At 37.4% G+C, this 19,934-nt stretch overlaps 1 protein-coding gene across 3 annotated transcripts; it reads left to right on the top strand.

The window, feature by feature from the left end:
* Positions 1-162: 162 nt before the first annotated feature.
* On the top strand, positions 163-19,661 carry larp4ab (La ribonucleoprotein 4Ab). 3 transcript variants are annotated; one of them, XM_026260046.1, is made up of 16 exons: positions 163-710; positions 5,504-5,645; positions 6,115-6,228; positions 6,328-6,418; positions 9,902-10,038; positions 10,123-10,226; positions 10,587-10,697; positions 11,108-11,161; positions 11,781-11,981; positions 12,895-12,998; positions 14,828-15,019; positions 15,332-15,380; positions 15,488-15,667; positions 15,772-15,896; positions 16,180-16,360; positions 16,485-19,661. In XM_026260046.1, the coding sequence occupies exons 1-16, from the start codon at positions 606-608 to the stop codon at positions 16,860-16,862; spliced, it is 2,268 nt and encodes a 755-aa protein (XP_026115831.1). In that variant the 5' UTR covers positions 163-605; the 3' UTR covers positions 16,863-19,661. The 3 variants fall into 3 exon arrangements, with proteins under 3 accessions (XP_026115831.1, XP_026115834.1, XP_026115835.1); XM_026260049.1 differs by lacking the exon at positions 163-710 and adding an exon at positions 3,663-3,897; XM_026260050.1 differs by lacking the exon at positions 163-710 and adding an exon at positions 3,948-4,833.
* The last annotated feature ends 273 nt before the right edge of the window (positions 19,662-19,934 follow it).

The raw sequence follows: 19,934 nt of genomic DNA, 5'->3' as shown, positions 1-19,934 counted from the left end.
ATCACAGGAATAAATTACATTTTAAAAAATATATTCAAATAGAAAATAGTTTGAAATTGCAGTATTTCACAGTATGTACTCCACTAAAACATTTAAAATTCATAATGAAGAGCATAAACATTAATCAATCTCTAATGACACCAAAATAATAAAGAGCTGTCATCAGTAGATGGAGGACTGCTGTAATTACATGTGTATTATTCGCTGTGTCATGGTTCGCAGACAGTTGCCCGGCTGCGGTTTCGCTGCGCGTCTGTCGCTATGCGGCGCAGCGCGTGTTGCGCTCTGTTGCCAGGGAAGAGCGAGCGCGATCGAGGGGGTGCTGCTCGCATTGTCTGTCGGGACGGTGGCGGTGAATGTCTACCGTCTAACAGAAACGTTCGCCGGTGCCTATTAAGGCTTATTACTGTATTAAGTAGAACCTTACTGAAGATAGATTTGCAAACGTCAGTTATCCTTTTTCTTCCTTCCTTCATTCGTTGAGTTTCTGAAACGGTAAGACAAACCGACCCGAACTAGCGAGAGCGAGCGCTTGTTGCGTTCAGCCGGCGAGAGGAGGAGAGGAGCGGCGGATCGGGCGAGGATCGCACAGCCAAAGGCGGCCGATGACTTCGGAGAGCAGCAGCCAAGCGCAACAGAAGGAGGAGGTCGAGACGGGATCAGTCGCCCGAGATCAAGAGGAGAAAACCGGCGAATACCAAGGCGGCATGGTGAGCTCAGGCCTGTGGTGCTGAATCGGCACTTAACCCTCCCCCTAAGCTCGACGTTACCGTGTGGTAACGTTTCGTTTAATGGAGCACGTCCATATTTAGAAACAAACGTGTTTAGACTACGGTTTTGCGAAATGGTAAGCACCAGTATGTACTTGCAATATGTTGACAAACTAACTTAACGTTACATGTGTCCTTGCGCGCTAACCAGATGTCAGTTCATTTGCAAAAGTAACTGTTATCGATCCACTGAAATTGTTAGTTACTGTAAATATTAAGTTAGCTGAGTCTGGCTAGTCGGTTTTATGTCGGACATCGGTAAGATGACATTACTAGGCAACATAAACTAAATATATTGCCACCGATGCTTCGTTTGCGCATAAATTACACAGCACGTGTTCATGTACTGGTCGGCGGAGCTCTGCTGTAACTGTGCAATGATTTCAGGACTTCAGGACGCGTGACACAAGTTAAATAGTTGATTACTTTTCTATAACTACGAGTTTATGTCATTTGGAAATTAATTAAACTTACATCACGTCACGGTACATCATGACCACGTGACAGCTTGCTTTGGGTTATAATAATAATAATAATTATTATTTTTTTAACCATGCTTACTATTTGTTTCATGTTGCTTGAGTAATAATACTGGGTATAATGGTTAAAGAAAAGCATTTCCATTTAATAATCTATATTGATAAAATAAATGCATTTTAAAAATGATTAAAACCTGATTATAAATTAAATGTATTAAATTGTTGTCAAATAAAGCAATGCTGATATTTTTGTCTAACAAATCAAGCAGTATGTTTTTCCATCTGAACATGATTTACTTTCTAGCTGTGACACGCGTTTGATTACAGGTATATTATCATAGGCCTACTGCTGTTAAAGATTGGCTTAGATTCTTGTATCGTGCCTATATGAATGACGGCAGTGGTCATATGTTGAGTATTAAAGAGGCTTAAGAGGTTTCGTCATTGGAATGAATGTTTTAACATGGTGAGGAAAGTCAGCTTTTACATAAAACCCTCCATTTTACCTATAAAAGCACCATTATGATGCAGCGATGCTATTCATTGGTAATAATGTGGTAATAATATTAAAAGGATATTTGTGTCAGATGTGGACTTGCAACAATATAAAGCGAATTTAGGTTTTGTTTCCAGTTTCTGTCCTAGATGTGCGAAGTCTCTGCAGGAGTCCCTCTATCTTTCATAAATATGCAGAAATCAGTATAACCTGTGAGAATCATTTAAAGGCATTTCGACTCCAAGGCCCCCCATTGTCCACAACAATATTTCAAGGCCCCATGACTTTTCCAGATGAACATGTTTACGTTCTTTCTTTCTCGTGCTCTCACTGTGCTACACTTTGTTAATTATTGCATTCAGTCATCTGAATTATCACTTACCACAATGACAGCATAAAAAAAGTGAATGTCAGTCGGGAGAAATTTCTATTAATTATAAACAGCAAAAACAAACTTTGAATGAAAGGAAGTTTTCAAAGATTGCTTTGAAAGGAGATTTTGAAATTTCAAGGAATGTAGGCCTGCCTAGCTAGACAATTGCTAAAGTGTTCAGAGTTGTTTATAAATGCAGCTGATAGAGTGCTCTGCATGTTTTTGGGGCATTGCTAGGTTGTCGCTGAGTAGATGCTAGGAAAGATAAATAATTCCTAAATAAAGTTTGTACAATAACATCATTAAAGAGTCACATTCTCACATCACACTTTCATATTCATGATCACATTAATACTGTTGTCCAGTTGTAAATGTTTAGTTGTTCAAAGATAATAAGTATTTTTAAAAACCGCTTGTATTCAAAATTTCTACCATGAAAAATATTTCAGAGCTTGGCAAAACTAGAAAAATGTAAATTACATTTTACAATTTTATTCATTTGCATGGTCTAGAAATTATACTTTTAAAAGAAGGCTAACTTTACCGATTGCATTTGAGTGTTTTTTAAAATATCTTGCATATCTTTAATGCAAGATATTTATTGTATTAAAGCAAGAAATATCTTGTTTCTTAGTTGTATCTTATTTAAATGCTTTTACCCCCTATTTTTTATATAATTTCGAGGCTACCTAAGATATTTGCTTTGGCCCCATGCTTGAAATCCTGTTTTTAAACTTTCCTTTGTAAATTCAGAATATAAAAAAAAAATTCACTTTGGTTTCCGACAAGCTATAAGATTCCCAGAGTTACATTTCTGGCAGTAGAAAATGTAACTTTTGGGAAACTATGGACTTTCCTAAATAATAACATATAAATGAAGTATTGTTTGTTTAATATTGTTTTGAGTAAAATAACATACATACATGTTTTGTCTGACTGACTATTAAAGCACTTATTAGAAAGTTCTAGACGACTTTGTATGGCAATTTCAGTTTTTGTCAAGTCTTACCATGCCTCCCAATGTGCATACTATCCACCTTATCTGCCCTAAATAGTATTGATAGTATTGAATAGTTTTAGTCTTCATCATTGAATTTGCATTGAGATCCAACCTCCAGATTGTCCGTGATCTGAATTGGGCGTTCCTAGGACTATTCGGTGCTTAGTGACACAATGAAATTAGTCACCGTGTCATACAACAACACAAATTTCACCCTTAAAGTCCGTTTAATTGTTTAAGAATGTAACGTTATTTGGAAATTGTTCATTTTAACTACATTTATCAATTCATTCATTCATTCATTTTTTTGTCAGGCCTGTACTGCACTTGTTTCAGCTGTCGCCACGTGCTCAGCAGTGATCTCGGTGGCAGAGGTTACAGTTCCTGTAACTTGAACAGAAGTTTGACAGACGTAAACCCGCTCCAATCATACAGAGATTCGTTATGACGTATTCCAGCACGCACCAATCCCATAACGGTGGGCGGGAAATATTCAAAGCGTGCTACTGCACGTGATCACAAAAGAGGCAAAGGAAAGACTAGCGCACGGCCAATCAGACTCGGTAAGCGCAGTGTAGATGCTTACGCAGAGCAAAGGGGATTGATGCAGATGATGAGTGGCCGCGAAACTCTTTGGCTGTGAACTTGCACTTTTGCTTTAAACGGAAAGAGGTGGAAAACCGGTGCCGCGGTTATTGTGAGCTAGATTAATTCGCCTACTGGATATCTAGCGAGTGATAACGTTGTCGGAGGAGAAGACCATGCTGTTGTTTGTGGAGGTGAGTTAATTAGGTCATTCTGGCGATCGGGAAGGTTCTTCAGACCTTGCGGCGTGGGTTCAGCTCGATGGCGCCCGCCATGAGTTCAACAAGGATAATACTTTTTTGTGCTTTTGCAGTGCAGTCATAATTTATTTTACTTCAAAATGAGTAGTTAGCGATAAGCAAGATTAGTTAAGCTACTATGTAAGAGTGTATTTATGCGAACGCGAACTGACCGTCGACAGCGAAAGATCCACGTGCGCGCAACAAATGCTAACGTTAGCTATTTAGCAAGAGTATTTTATTTGCGCAAAATACGTAACTTTTATCAGTGCGGATAAAATCTAAAGCGAAGACCGCATCAAGTTACTGGAGGTATCGACGAATTGTCTCAGCTTTTAATTTATCCTTTAGTTCAAAAATAACTTTAACCCGTCCAAATCCAATAAAGCGCTAGTCAGGTTAACCGGGCTGCGTTTCAGGTGCAGGTTTGTAGCTCTTTGCTCTAAACTCTCGCTCTGGTTTATCAGAGTGGCTAATCAGATTAAATGGGTGAAAGGCTGACTATTTAAAACCTCCTGTCTGTGTGCCTGTAGTGTCGCGTCGGGTAGGTAACAGATAATAGGTCTTGTGAATGAGGTTCGTCCCTGATCGAGTGCAATATTGTAAAGAGAAGTCAGAGGGAGAAGTTGTGCACAGTTCTGGTTTTAAACTCGTCAAGTGTGTTATTGGTTAGTGCCTGTCCTGTGGTGTTTGTATTCCTTGCTCTTCAGACGTCCTTCACCAAGGTTGTGACTGTAGTTTCATTTGATAAGATAAACTTATATTTCACACATTTCGACTCTTACTTTACTGCAAGGTCGAAGCGGTGTTGTAAATGTGTGCTTCAGCGTGTCATGTGAAACTTTGAATGTTAACCATTGAGACCCCCCTCCAGTAAAAATGACTATAAAAGTAGGTTTTAATCTTTTTTTTTTTCTTTCTGAGTGAATGGTTGGAAAAAAGTTGCAAAAATGCAATTGTCAAATCATTTACAATAATTTATCTATGTATTCCTGAATGGGCACCATTGTTACTAATAAATAAACCCATTGATCATTGTAGCCCACTGTTGCATTTTTGGTAATGCAAGATGATATTGAGAGGAATGTTATCTTGTTTGTAATCACTTAACATGTTGTGAATTGAGAAATTCAAGTCAGATTCTTTGCAAAGTTGTTACCAAAGTGTTTGCAGTTTTGTCCGTTATCAGTGATTGTTTAACAGCTGTGACTAGCAAGCTTTAAGTATATGCTGTTAATGTCTATTCTGAACACAAGTTTTTCAGGATTGTTTTTTTTCTCCCTTTTTTGTAGTTACACTCCCACCATACTGTGAAACAGGGTGGATAACTATTTGCCAAATACACAGACGCCTAACTACATTGTTGCCTGTTCATTAAACATGAACTTTGAATAATTTGTGCTATGATAGATTATCTATTTCTGATGTATGATAATGGGTAGTTCAATAAGCAATTTTCTACTTGATAGTATTATAGTTTTATTCAGTTTTGATGTGTAAATCTAGCTGTATAATAATTTGTACTGTATTAACCCAGAATTTGTTTAACCTTGTCTTCAAGGTGACCACCAAGGGGGCCGGTCTGAATCCCAATGCTAAAGTGTGGCAGGAAGTGTCTGCACCAACCACCCAGGCTCCAGAGGCAGCCACAGAGACGTGCCATTGGCCACAAGCAGATACTGTCTCCACTGAGGAGTCAGAAGGTATGTATCTTGATTGCCATTTGTTTAGTACTGTAAATAAATGTGGAAAAAATTTGTGTTGTGGAGAACTTGAGAGATTTTTATTTCCACACACTAGTTCATCTACTTGGGAAATGGCTAGATTCATTGCAAGTATTGTTGGCAGCTACAACCATTTTGTAGTGTTATGTTAAAGTTAGCTAAAACCCAGTGATGATCAGTATCGCGCTTGGAAGGACCCAGAACCATTCTCACTGTAGAGATCTTTCATTCTCATTTCTCCTCTCTCACTCTCTCCATTCTGTTCTTTTTCGGTCTCTTTCTCTAATTCTCAAGCTAAATTTCTTGCTTGTTCTCTCAGTAGAGTGTGTCTGCCCTAATGACCGTGAGATTATGAGATCTGAGGGTTAAATGGCCTATCGCTGTTCTTACACGATAAGTGATCAGTAAGCTTTCAAACTCATTTACTACTATCGTTTCTTCTCTGTAGGTTTCAGTGAGTATGGTGTTGGCTATGGTGACTCTGAGTCAGCCCCTCCTATGGAGAACAGCATGTTGAATGGCATGGAGTCTGCAGAACTGGCTTACCCACTATATGAACCAGGTCTGTCACATACACCCACTGTCACACTTCAGTTCTACTCCATTCCAATGCTGCTTACTGGCTGATTGTCATTGGTGGGTGTGTATTTTTTGTGTTCAGTGGAGGGTGAGACAGTCGAGGAGCAGCCCCTGCTGTCTGAAGAGAGTCTGAAGGAGTCACTGAAGAAGCAGCTGGAATTTTGCTTCTCAAGGTAACGCCCACTTTACGCCCAGACGTGCTAACACCTGCTCCGCCATATTACATAATTGTTTAAGAGATGAATGGAAAATCATAATTATCTGCACAGTAGAGCAGTCCGTATTTACTCTTGCTTGAGAAAATTCTCATTCAATAATTAAATGCAATCTCATAATGGACCTACGATATTGGAAGTGATTTGATGTAGATGATCCGATTGAAGCCATTTTATTTGTCAGTTTTGTATTTGCCGGTTGCCAAATAAGGACAGATTAATTTGAAATTATAATGCTTAAAAAAAATAGCTCACCTAAATATTGAGTGTCTTGTTTTTTTTTATTTATATATATATATATATAACTACTTGCTATTACAACCTAATATGGTCATTGGATGCCAAATGTAAATTAGTTATTTTGTGTAGTGGTTGACCAATATGTGTTTTTTTGACTGTCGATATCTTTGAAAGTTGGGGGTGGTATAATTTAAAAAAAAAAAAATTTTTTTAAGATTTACAATAATTTGACAATGGACTTAAAAATGTGTAAAAAAAACCTCATTTATACTGTAGATTACAGTATTGTTTACAAATAAATATTTATTAAATATAAATAAAGTAAATACTGTAACCAACAGAGCACTCTGTATTCTGGGAAGTTTGTGTGCATTGGTAATCATTTTTTTCAAATAAAGTCAGGGTATCCCTCATTTTACGTACAGCACACAGTGAAAACGAAATGAATATGACAGTGGGCAAATGCATAAAGCGCAGCATAATTTGAAATCACAAGTTTATAGTTTAAAGCATTCAGTTCACCCAGACTGACCATCACACAGAGAGCAAGTGATCATGCTGGATAAAAATGCACACTTCACAAGTTTGCAAGGTTTGTGAAATTAAATGTTAATTAGTCATTCAAAGATTTGTTTAGATTATATCGGGGAACTACACTAACCTTTTCCACTGGTGGCACTTGCGCGACCAACATTTTCAGTTACTTGCGCAAAACATAATTTGGTTGCACAAACTTTTTATAGTAAGCCGGTCTGCATCATAATAAAACTGTATTACATACAGATGTGCTTTTTATTTTACTTGCCATCTTTTAAACCACATGCCGCTTTGTTTTATTTCTTACAGTACACACAGTGCACTGCTCCGTCTTGGTACTTTAACCCAGGGCCGCAGCTGGGGTTAGAGGGGCCCTGGTGCAAATTGTACTGTTTGAAATAGTTTAATATTTACTGTATGTTCGTTCTATTTATTTGTGCTATTTACACAATGTTTCCTTTTTAAGCTTGTAAGTGTCCAGAAACTAATTTAAAATAGCACTGCATAGTCTTCACTATAAGGTAAAATAAAATACACAGTCAAACCAAAATGTATTCAGACACCTCAACATTTCTCACATAATCACAGTATATTTGCTATAGTTTAGAAATTGGTAATAAATTGATAATTTTTACAACTATACATACTTTGTTGAACAATTACCAAGCAGTGATTAATTTTGTTCAGTATGTGGTGTGAAAAGGTTGCATTAGCAATTAAAGAAATAAACACTTAAGCAAAACATGGTCGGGTCCCTAATTTAATATATACTTATTTTTATCAATTTCACTGGTTGTCTACAGTATGAAGAATTTTTGGGTATAATATTTCACAGTTTGCTGTATCTTGCTATACTAACTTACATAAATGAACTAGTGTCCCACACCCACCAGTAAAACAATATAATAAATTATATCCAATTTTTTGTTTGACTGTGGATAAAATCTTGTTAAAACAACAAAGTAATTCAATAAAGAGCAGTGAGTGATTTACTTTCATTTTCCTGGATTAACATTAAAGACAGCAGATCTAGTAAATTAGGCGCGGCCACTTTAAGAGACCGTGCATCCATTATAAGGATACACATCCGGTTTCTTTCCAACTCTTTACTTTCACTTAAGACATAACCACAGACTTTTCGAACACACTTTCCAAGACAGGTATTTTGACACATGTTGTATGTATTTGTTGTCGGTACAAAAGCAAGAAATCTTTGAAGCGCGTCTCTGCATGAGCCCTGAACACCAGAACACTGTGGTAATAGCATATTGCCTAAAACCTAAGGTAGCAAAATAATAAAAATAATCAAACAAAAATAATCAGTGATACATTTGCGACCTCATAAAAATCATTTCAAAAGGTTGCAAAGGCAGTCATTTTGGTCGCAGTGTAATGCTGACGGCAAACTTGAAAGTATAATTTTTGCCTTTCTATTACTAATAGGCCTTATATAAAAGTGATTGTAATACTTTCTGTATACACTATTAATTCCTTTTAGACAGAACTGTTAACGACGATTATGTACAAGAAAGATTGTGCGCTCAGTCGCTGCCTACTCTCAGGGCTGTCAAAATAAAAGTCCTGCTTCAACCACATCAGCCAAACAGAAAAACTTATCTGCACACTAGTTATGTGACTAATTGGAAAGTCAGCAATTGTTCAATAACCCATTCTGGAGTTAATAATAATTTTTAATTTTTTCGGTTCTAATCAGTGGTTGACCAATAATTAGACTCAATGACATGTTGGATGGACTTTTGCTGATAATTTTTCCAGATATCAGTCACTTCTATTTATTTATCCTCTGTAAGTTTTGGTATTTTTCAGCAGTGCTTTTGAGTGTTAATCTTTTTTTTTTTTTTTTTTTAAATCAAGACTTTTAAGACACTTGTTATATGCAAACACATTCATACATGTCTTGGGCTGTTTTTTAAGACCAAGTTCAACTTTTCAGTGCATCTTGAGACATTTCTTGCACTGCCAAAAATGTCCAATAAGGTTAACTGAAACCGTCTGTATTATAGAAGCCTTCTATATCACAAAATAGTTGACTTAATTGTTCAGGAAACCTACTGAGTTGTCTAGTTTGAAAAGTAACTGTAGTTCTCAAGGCCTTTTTTTTCTATTTGCATGTGTAAACTTAAGCAAACGAGTCCTTTAGTGTTGTGATAGTATTTAGTACTCCATCAATGGAATTTGCAACTCTCGCATTGGAGGCTTTTAGTCAGCAAAGCAGACATTCAAATTCTGTTTTCCCACTGTATACACCTAATCTTCAAAGATTGGTCCCACTCTATATTAGGGAACCTTAACTACAATGTACTTGGATTAAAAAAGTACAATGCACTTACTGTGTTTATATTGTATTGCAAATCACTTGCTGCTATTGAGGTGCGGTTAGGTGTAAGGGATGGGTGAACAGTGTAATTATATTTACAAAAATTAATTACAGATGTAATTACATGCAGTTATTTTAAAGGTAGTGTAAAAACAATGAACACTGTACCAAATGATTAATTTAAATGGAAGTACATAGTGGTTAGGGCCACTTAATATAAAGTGGGACCCAAAAATGTTATCCATAGAAATTCTTATGCACACTGACTCTTCAGTGAACATCACTGCAAGTGTTCAACATCTGTTCATTACACTTGTTTCCTACAGAGAGAATCTCTCCAAGGACCTTTACTTGATGTCTCAGATGGACAGTGATCAGTTTGTCCCTATTTGGACTATTGCAAGCATGGAGGGGGTCAAACAGCTGACTACTGATATGGACCTGATACTTGAGGTGCTAAGAGGTAAAGCAAACAAAAGCTGACCACAGTTTCAAAGTTTGTTCATGCCTTGCAATGCTTAAATTCCTTAATTTCTGTCCTCCTTAGCCTGTCCCATGGTGCAGGTGGATGAAAAGGGTGAGAAGGTACGGCCAAACCACAAGCGATGCATCATCATCCTCAGAGAGGTTCCTGAGACCACACCTGTAGAGGTGAGAGCACACCTTATGGTTCTCTTGTGGCTGTATATGATAGAGCTTGGTTATCATTAATGTGGTTACCCCGATGATGATCAGTATCGCGCTTGGAAGGATCCAGAACCATTGCTGCTGTTGAGAAATGTCTTGAGCTGCTGTCTCTCTCTCTCTCTGTCTCGCTCTCTCTCTGTCTCACTCTCCCCCTCTCTCTGTCTCTCTCTCCCTGTCTCTCTCTCCCCCCTTTCTGTCTCTCAGTACAGTGGATTTTGCCCTAATGACCGTGAGATTATGAGATCTGAGGGATATCTGGCCTCTTGTTTGTCAGTAGTTTTCTCTTACTCTTGATTTGCTGACTGATGCTTTTGTCTCTGTCAGGAGGTGGAGGCCTTGTTTAAAAGTGAAAAATGTCCTAAGGTTATCAGTGTGGAGTTTGCGCACAATAACAACTGGTACATCACATTCCAGTCTGACACTGATGCTCAGCAGGTATTATTGACAAATGCACACATATGTCCTTTCTCATGGAATAGATGTCTGTATAAATATTTGGTAAAAATCATATGTGAGGATGGTGTGCCACCATATTGTTTTTTAGACTTGTTTTTATTTAGATCATATGATGCGAGTAATAATTGCCTGAATTTATTTCCTGTAATATGGCTTATGACTTTTTCTAATCTGTATTATGGGTAACTTTGTTTGCCATTATAATTATTCATTAAATATGGTCCTTTCCCTTTATGTGTTTTATATTGATCCATTTGAAAAATGCTTAATTAGAAAGGGTTAAAACATTGTAACTGCTGCAATAATTGTCTGATGCACTAATAAATACATTCTCTCTGCTGTTATTGCATTAATGATGCCTAAAGTCTTTTGGTCACATTGTTTTACAGGCCTACAGATACTTGCGTGAGGAAGTCAAAACCTTTCAGGGCAAACCAATTATGGTGAGTGCACATTGTGCTGCCATCTCTCCTGTTAGGTCCACTGCAATTTAACCTACCTGAATGTGTGCATTCCTGGCCAACACTTAAAATACAGTTGGTCTAACCTTGACCACTACCAATGCAGTGATGATTAACAGGATTCTCTGAAGTACTCAACTCTGACCTCTGTTCTTTCAACCAATCAGTGATTGGTTATCTCATCAATATTTAACCAATAGGAAAGACCCCACAGACAGTGTATGGGTTTACATAATTCATAAACCAGGCTGTTTTTGTCTATGGTCAAAGTCTCTTGCTTTAACTTGTACAACAAAATGAATTTTATCTTGTGCAGACCACATCTATAAATAGTCTAAAGAAATCTGTATGAGTAATGCATGAGATACTTTTGTGCCACATGAAGGGAATTTTCTCTCAAGTGTCCTGCTGAGACACTGGTAGACATTTATAACCGTAATTGCTGGTTTAGGGAGGTGCATGTACTGTTTTATTTATGTAAACACTGACTTATCATCTGTGGTCTCCCTTTAGTTTCACAACTGAGTGTAACCTATAATCAATGATCTTTTAGATGTTCTGGTTTTAATACAGGTGTCTCTTTGTGTGTTTGTGTTGGCAGGCTCGAATCAAGGCCATAAACACGTTTTTTGCTAAGAACGGTTTTGGGGCCGTTGACTCTGGGGTTTATTCCACTCCATCACAGTACTCGTCTCCTGTTTACCTGCAGCAGATGTACCAGCCTCCACAGCAGTATCCTCTCTATAGCCTCCTGCCGCAGACATGGACCCCCTCACCGACACCTTACTTTGAAACACCACTGGTAAGAACTTAATCTTGTGGTGGTGTGTTATAATTAATCAAAGGATTTGGTGAGAATCCCCCATATAACACTTCCACCTGTTCTAATGTGCTGATTCGGTGCTCAAGAAACAAGTCTTATCACTATTAAAATTAGAGGTTGACCGATGTATCGGTTTTGCTGATTAATCGGCAATGAATATAGAAAAATTTAAATAGAAATAATGGAATTTGGAAAAAAAAAAAAAATTTAGGAGCATAAACTGATTTCATAGGGCCCTATTAGAGTGCGGTATTTTCAACATTTACTATTATTATTATTACTTTTATTACTACTACAAGTATGGTTCAGTACAGTGTATACTTTTGCAGTGAAGTTTTGACCCAGTGATGATAAACTAAGCGCATAGAGGGAAGCAGGGAGTGGTCAGAAGATTTTGGGAGTTCTTTTTCTTCTCCTTTACTTTCTTCTCCTTTTCTTCTTTCTCTTCCTCCTTCTTTTCTTCTTTCTCTTCCTCCTTAAGTCTCTGTCACTCCTGTCCCAGTGAGCGTTAAGATTATGAGATCTGAGGGTCACTTTTACGATTTGCAATAAATGAGAATTGTAGCAGTTCATTTCCAGTCATTTTAAAGTCACTTTGAAAGTGACTCGTCAAATAAAGTATCTTTAATGTTAGCCTTCTATTTTGTTACTTTTTGTACTGCAGTCATGAAGGCTGAAGGTAAGCTGATGGAGTCACAGTGGGTCTCCTAGTTTGTAATCAGGCAGCGCTGCAGAGCATTTTCAAATGGTTACCATGGCAACAGTTATTTGGTTCATTTAGCATCTCACAATGTAAAGTGGTGCTTTGATCATGTGTCACAAAAATGTGAATTCAATTTGTAGTAGTTTTGCAAATGTGTGGGTTAATCTCGGCTGTTGATTCATCTTGCAGGCTCCATTTCCCAACAGCACATTTGTTAATGGCTTTGGCACAGCAGGAAACTACAAAACTGGCTCCTCTCCAATCAGCCTTACGCGCAACTACCCCCGCAACCGGTAAGATCCTGAAACCTACATTTTGTTTGAAGATTTTTTGTTTTTTTTAGTCCGTTCCATTTCTTCTCTGCCAAAAACTTAATAGATTGTTTCTTCAACCATGGAAATTTTATATCCCAGCTCCTGGTTTTTAAAAAAAATCTGACTTTATGAAGGTCATGGTGGAACCATTTTGTAGACATTAACTTGCTTTGCCGCATTTCATATATGTTTGCCAAATGAATTGGATATAAAACCAAACCTTGCAGACACTTTTGTCCAAATTGGCTTACATTTAAAGCTATACATTGATAAAAATGAGTCAAACTCATGACCTTAGTATTGCTTGGTTGCCTGTTATACCACTGGAGATGACTAACACAGACAAATAAACAATTCTGGTGATTGTGCAAATTATTTCTAATACTTCAGCAAATTACAATTGTTCCTCAGTTATTGTGCATCCTTTCCAATTGAATTTACTGTACTTTTTGTTCAATTGAGAAATTTATTGCGGTTTACCTACATTTATTTCCTCTCATGATTCACTGGAGTCACAATGACTTTGTTCCTTTACTTTCTAGACTTCCACTTTATTCCAGAAAGAATGTAATCAATGCCTTCAGGTAGATGTGTTCTGCTTTTACTGTAGCATTTCTTCATTTTAAATTATCATCTTTTGCATGTCCATGTACCATGCAAACTGCTTTAAAGATTAGAATGCCAAAAATGCCCTGGGGGGATTAAAATGTTTGGGCTTACGTTAGACAAACGTTATAGCTAAGGGCTTGGCTGTATCACATCGCTTCAAGTATAACCAGAACATTTAGTGCTATTCAACTATGAGTAAGCAATCCATAGTTATTTACCATCATGACTCAGCTAAAGCTGCATCTTGATACATGATGCCTTTCACTGTGAATTAATGTCTGTGCAGTGTCATCAGATCTGTCATGTGACCCTGTCCTTGCATGTATCATCTGTTGCTCTACGTGTATGAGAGTTTCCTGATGGCGTCTTGGGAAAGTACATGAATTCTTAAAATCTGCATATGGGTTTGCCTTTATTAGATCTACAGGACAAGTTAGCCAGTGGCGCATTTATTGCCAAATTAGGTTTAATGACAAATGAGACGTGCATAATTTTGGCTGCAGGGAAACAATTGCGGTATATTACACTAAGGAAGATTAGGGGCAGTTGTAACAAGTGCTGGTAGTATTTACCATGTTAAAATATTTCACTTTAGAATCAAGAACAGTCTTTCAGGTAAGTTGTACAATATTGTTGTTATTATTATTATTATTATTATTATTATTTTTTTATTTTTTTTTAAACAACATTCTAAAGGTCTTCTATGAATAATTTCTCAAAGTCCCCTACTTTTCTACTTGATTGTTTCAGACAAATGGATGGAGGGAAAGTTCATACATCAGTATTTTCTTTCCTTTTCTTTTTATTATTTTCTCTTGTGTGCATAAAAAAAAAAAGTATAAATAAACATTTTAAAATAAGGATTATACAAGTTTGGAATGAAGGGCTTACAGAATTATATTTGCCTTTTGGTTCATCTGCTGGTTTAGTTTTCCTGTGCTGCTAAGGAGGAGAACATCTGCAAAAAAATGAAAATCTTGCTGTTCAGGAACTTCTCAACCAAATTTTTCATTTTCCATTTTTCTTGTCGCTATGTATATCACCTCCATTTGTGATGCTTGTTGTTCACAGCCAGAGAGACCACCCATAAAGCCCAGCTGGACAAACGATCTGTTCCACAGTTGTTTACTCAGCTTTGCTTTGGAGGGTCGGTTATGGTTACATGCAGTCACCTGATTTTTTTTTTGTGTTATGTGCAGGAATCATGTAAAGCCACAGCCTCGTGCTGACGTGTGTCAGCTGACAGAGACTTCGTCTGGTACCGGTAGTCCCCAGCCTCCATGCACGCCTACTTCAGACACCACTGCCTCCACCCTCACCCCGCTCTCTGAACCGCCAGTTTCCCCCAGAGAGAACCACCACTTAGACCTCGGCACCAGTAGCCGGGCCAGGTCCGTTTTTTTAAAATATGTTTTATGAATTTAACTGAGCAGCAGATTTGGTTGTTTTGACCCAGTGATGATCCATTAAGCGCATAGAGGGAAGCAGGGGTTGATGCGAAGGCTTTGAGTTCTTTATCTTCTCTCTGATCACTTCTCCTTCCTCTTCTTTTGCTTTCTCTCTCTCTCTCCTCCAAGTCTCTGTCACTCCTGTCCCAGTGAGCGGTAAGATTATGAGATCTGAGGGTCATCTGTTGAGCGTGTTCAGTGAATGGTGACAGGTTTGCTGATAGGGTTGTATTTAACAACTTGTGATGTGTCTAGGAGAGGAAGCTATCGTGGCATGAGGAGGAGAAGAGATGATGAAAGAACGGTAAGTCCTTGGTGTTTATTACATGGCTCTCTGAAGTACCTCATTTTTATTGCTCATTCATGCTCCATTATTTGTTTCTCATTTCATTTGGGTTTCATTTTTCACAGAGGCCAAATCCTGAATCTGAAGTGAAAGCTCCACCCCCTAAGTTTGACCTCGCAACCACTAGCTTCCCGCCATTGCCAGGAGGTGTCCCGAGTCGTCTACCAGGTGTGACCGTACAAATGGAGTCGGTGTTGGAAAATCGCATGGCAGATGTAGTTAAGGGCATCAGCAGGGACAAGGCAGTAAGAACTATTTCCTGTAACCATTTATTCTCATTTACATTTGTTCTGCTATTACACGGAGAATCTCAGATATAACTCAGGTTACCATTTTTCCATTTGTTAAGCCGGAAACAAGTAAGCAAGATGTCGGTCAAGATCCTGGGACATGTCCAGTGGAAGCTCAATCGACTGGACCCTCTACTCCAGCGCCAAAGCCTCCTGCCACAAAACAGGACACACCTACCACTAGGTACACACACACATGCATGTACAGTAGGATCTTATATTTTGAAGAATTTAACAATGTTAAAGAGTCTAATTTTCATTGAAGAATAGTTTTACTAATACTATTATTTATCTAGGTTTTAATTAGTGAATTGTGAATTTTATTATTATATAATTATAAATTGTAATACCTATTTATTGGTTATTAATGCGTTTTTTTTTTATTTTTTATTAATGCATTTAAAAAATATAATTGAAACGTTGTTCAAAAAGGAGCAGGTTGATTCAAATCGCATTTTTCTCTACAGTACGTCAAATCAAGTGAAGAGAGCTGAGAAAGAGGTCCATGTCTCTGACACGCCTCCGGACCTTGCATTGGTGATTACAACGCATGTCCAGCCCATTTCTGCCCCCAAACCTTCACCCAGCCAGTCAAGCACTTCAAGCACTGCATCTACACCACCTGTCCTAACAAGTGCAGCTGTCCAGGTAAATGCATTCATGTGTTAAATTGTAAATCATCATTTTACTCGTACACATCTGAAGGTCGGAATGGTGATGTCTGTTTACTTGAAGGTTTTTATTTATTTATTTTTTGGACTCCGCCCCTCAGGAGCCTCGGAAGCTGAGCTATGCGGAGGTGTGTCAGAGGCCACCCAAAGACCCTCCCCCTGCACCAGCTGCCCCGCCCAGCCCCAGTCCCACCCCTTCTCCCACCACAAACCAACCACTACGTGAACTTCGTGTCAACAAAGCGGAAGGCCCAGCCTCGTCCCGCTGCATTCCTGGTGAGAAACTGGAGAAAGGAAACGAGAGTCGGACGTCCAGAGAGCAGACTGGCCACCAACGTGGTAACGGCCTCAGAGGATCAGGTTTTAAACTCAGAGAGCAACAGAGACGCCCTCTACAGGGTCGGCGCTCTTCTCCACAGATGGGGTATAACAGACGCAGTGGAAAAGAACAAAACATCCCACCCAGATCACCAAAGTAATGCCTCGTATGCCCACAAAACACGTACACACTTGTGTGTATGCTTAAATACACAACTTATATATAAAATTTAAGAGTATATAAATCTATATATATATAAATATCTATATATAAATCAACATATGAAAACTGGACTGTCACACTGTGTTGTCAAAGGACCCTCTGCTTTCCAAATGACTGTGATATCTGGAAAGTTGTTCCTTAAAAATACAGAAGAAATCTAGGAATTTAAGATGAAAAACCTCTTATACTTGAAAGGAGAAATGGAGGCTATGCTTCCTGTGTTATCTGTGATTTACAACAGTTAATTAGCTTGTGAATGAGTTTTGATTTTATTTGGAGTGTTAAAGGTCCTGGCACTAGTGAACAATGCTGTACTTTTTTTTTTTTTTTTAATGCATATGATGTTATCTTTAAATGATAGTTGGTTAGAAATTAAGCCAGCAAATGTTCTCCATATGCAGCAGATCACACCAAGACAGCATGGCAACACCCCACCAGTCCATGAGGCATGTGTTTTTTTTTTTTTTTTTTTTTTTTTTTTAATTGCTTCCTATGTTTGCACCAGTCCTAAAAGGGGCTTGGGGAAAAATTTGATTCAGATGTGATGCTTCTAAAAATGATCGATGCACAGTGAATCAGAACTGTTTGTTTAATTTATTCGAAATGTGGTGAAAAGATGAAACAAGATATTGATACAAGGTTCCTACAATCTTGGAAGACCAGGACATTTTTAAATTGAGATTTGGAGACTAGAAAAAGTAAGTCATATCTCCATTATCACTAATTCTTGAAATTAATTTAATATGAGCAGTCTGAGTTTTATTTATTTTTCAAAAAAATGTATTAACCTAAACATGGTGGAAACTTGTTGATATTTGGCATGTCATTTAAAAAGCTCTCAGGCAGGTATTAAGGGCATCACATGATTTGTAAAGCAAATCAGTTGTGCACATTATGCCATTGTGTTGTAATTGCTTCATGACTGAATCAAAACTAAATGATGCGGTGCCTATAGATTCCCACCCCAGTCTAAACCTGGAAACCAAATGTGTGTACGTTGTTCAGACAAAAGAAGAGGGCAATGTGTAGGTTTGAAGGAAACTTGAGAGAACGAACAAGAAGTTTGTCATGAAGAATGGATGAAATCGTACTAGACATCCATTGAAAGAAGATTTGGATGTTGCGGTGTATATTCTTGGTGATTTTTGAGTTGGTGTGTCTTTTTGTAAAATGTCATGCGTCATCTGTGATGTCCAGTGTTTCTGAAGGCTAGGTCTGTCAGTAACCGAAAGATCAAGCTGCTTTATTGAAAGAATGAATAGAAATCATTTGTGTAGATGAGCAAAACAGAGTTTGCCCTCCTGTCCCTTGGGAGTGCAAGTCTTGTTAGTGTTTTCTAGTGATCAGATTGTTTGTAGTTTCTGCTTTTGACAATTTCGGTTTTATTTTTTTATTTATTTTTTACTTCATCTGCTGTAGATGCTGGTGACAATAATCAGGTTGGATTTTATGCTCTCAGAGTTAGTGTGCTGCTTCAGAATCGCTGTTCATGTCCAGTCTGTGTTATTAAGTCTGTCTGTTTTTCTTTGTATGTTTGTTTAATGATAATCTGTATGTGATGCTTGTGTTTATGCCTATACATTTCGGGTATGATTCCACGTAATATACCTGCTACAGCACTCATAGTGTACCCGTCATCCAATCTCATGTCCACTTTGGTAAAAGAGAGGGAACTCAGGACCTCAGAGGAAATCAGTGATGTGTATGACTGCTAATTTTGTCCAATGCTCACTGCAGGATTTTTTTTTTTTTTTTTTTTTTTTCGTATTTGTAGCTTTTTAAATTCAGTAACCACATTAAACTGTTCAGGGGTCTTAAGTTTTAGTTAATGTATATTTGAATGTTTAAAAAAAAAAAAAGTTTAATCCGTGACACTGTAATGCATGTTTCTCTTCTCCATTAGTTTTTCCTCCCCTCCTCTTCGTCTCAATCACATGTATGGATGGGCTGTGCACAGATCCAGACCAAAGTCAAATCAGCAGTGAGACAATCTTAGGAAGTGCTGTTTAAATGCAGTAGCTCCTCTCTCACTCTTCTCTTATTCTGCCATGGGCAGGGCCACCATTGAATGATTGAGTGATAAAAATCATGATTGTTGATTAGTGAGTTAAACCAATATATGTTTTAGTTTTATGAAACTTTGTGTGTAGAACCTTATAAAGGTCTCTTATGAATAATTTCTCAAAATCCCCTACTTTCTATTTGACTGTTTCAGATGAAAAGATGGAGGGAAAGTACATGCATCAGTTTTTAAAAAAAAAATTGTCTTTCTTTTAACTTTCTTGCCCTAATGCGTGTTATTAGTTTGAGATGTTTTCAGATTTTTGTTTTCTATATTTGGCGATATTATCCTTTGGCGCAAACTATTTTGAAACTGTGCCACTAAAATTAGAAAAAAAATCAGTGGACCTGGTTTTATTTTAATTTTTTATTTTTACCTGAATTAATGGATTTGATTCATAACTAGTTGGTGAAATGAAATGTATTATGTATGTTTGCTAATCTCATAACCTGTATAGGCTGTAAGCTTTTTAGACATAAAATGGTGCAGTTACGAGTAGCAAGTCTTTAGCCAACAAAAAAAAGGAAAGGAAAACCAAGTATTGACCTATTCATTTTACTTATATAGGGGTATAGATATAGCAACTGCTGAGTGAAATGTTTTGGATGGTATTGTAGATGTTCAATGAAAAAAGAAAGGAAATGAAAGAAAAAAAATAAATGATTTTAATCTGCGCTTGATTTTTATTCTTGAACATCCTGTAGAATGAAAAAATAATCGCAATTTATTTAAATTAATAACCAAATATTGAATGATCCTGATTGTTTTAAAACACACAATAGGAGTAATACATTATTTGTATTATAAAACCCTTGTGACTTTCTTTACCTGTCAAGTTGCAAAATTGTATTCACTTTAATAAAAATTGAAAAAATATTTTTTCCATTAGTTTAAAACTTAAGGTGGGGAGTCATTTTCATTTGACGGTGGTGTGCAACACAGAGATAC

This window comes from Carassius auratus, chromosome 6 (genome assembly GCF_003368295.1).
Source record: "Carassius auratus strain Wakin chromosome 6, ASM336829v1, whole genome shotgun sequence".
In the NCBI taxonomy this organism is placed as follows: Eukaryota; Metazoa; Chordata; class Actinopteri; order Cypriniformes; family Cyprinidae; genus Carassius; species Carassius auratus.
The sequence above is the reverse complement of the archived record's forward strand: the minus strand, read 5'-3'. Positions and strand labels throughout refer to the sequence as shown.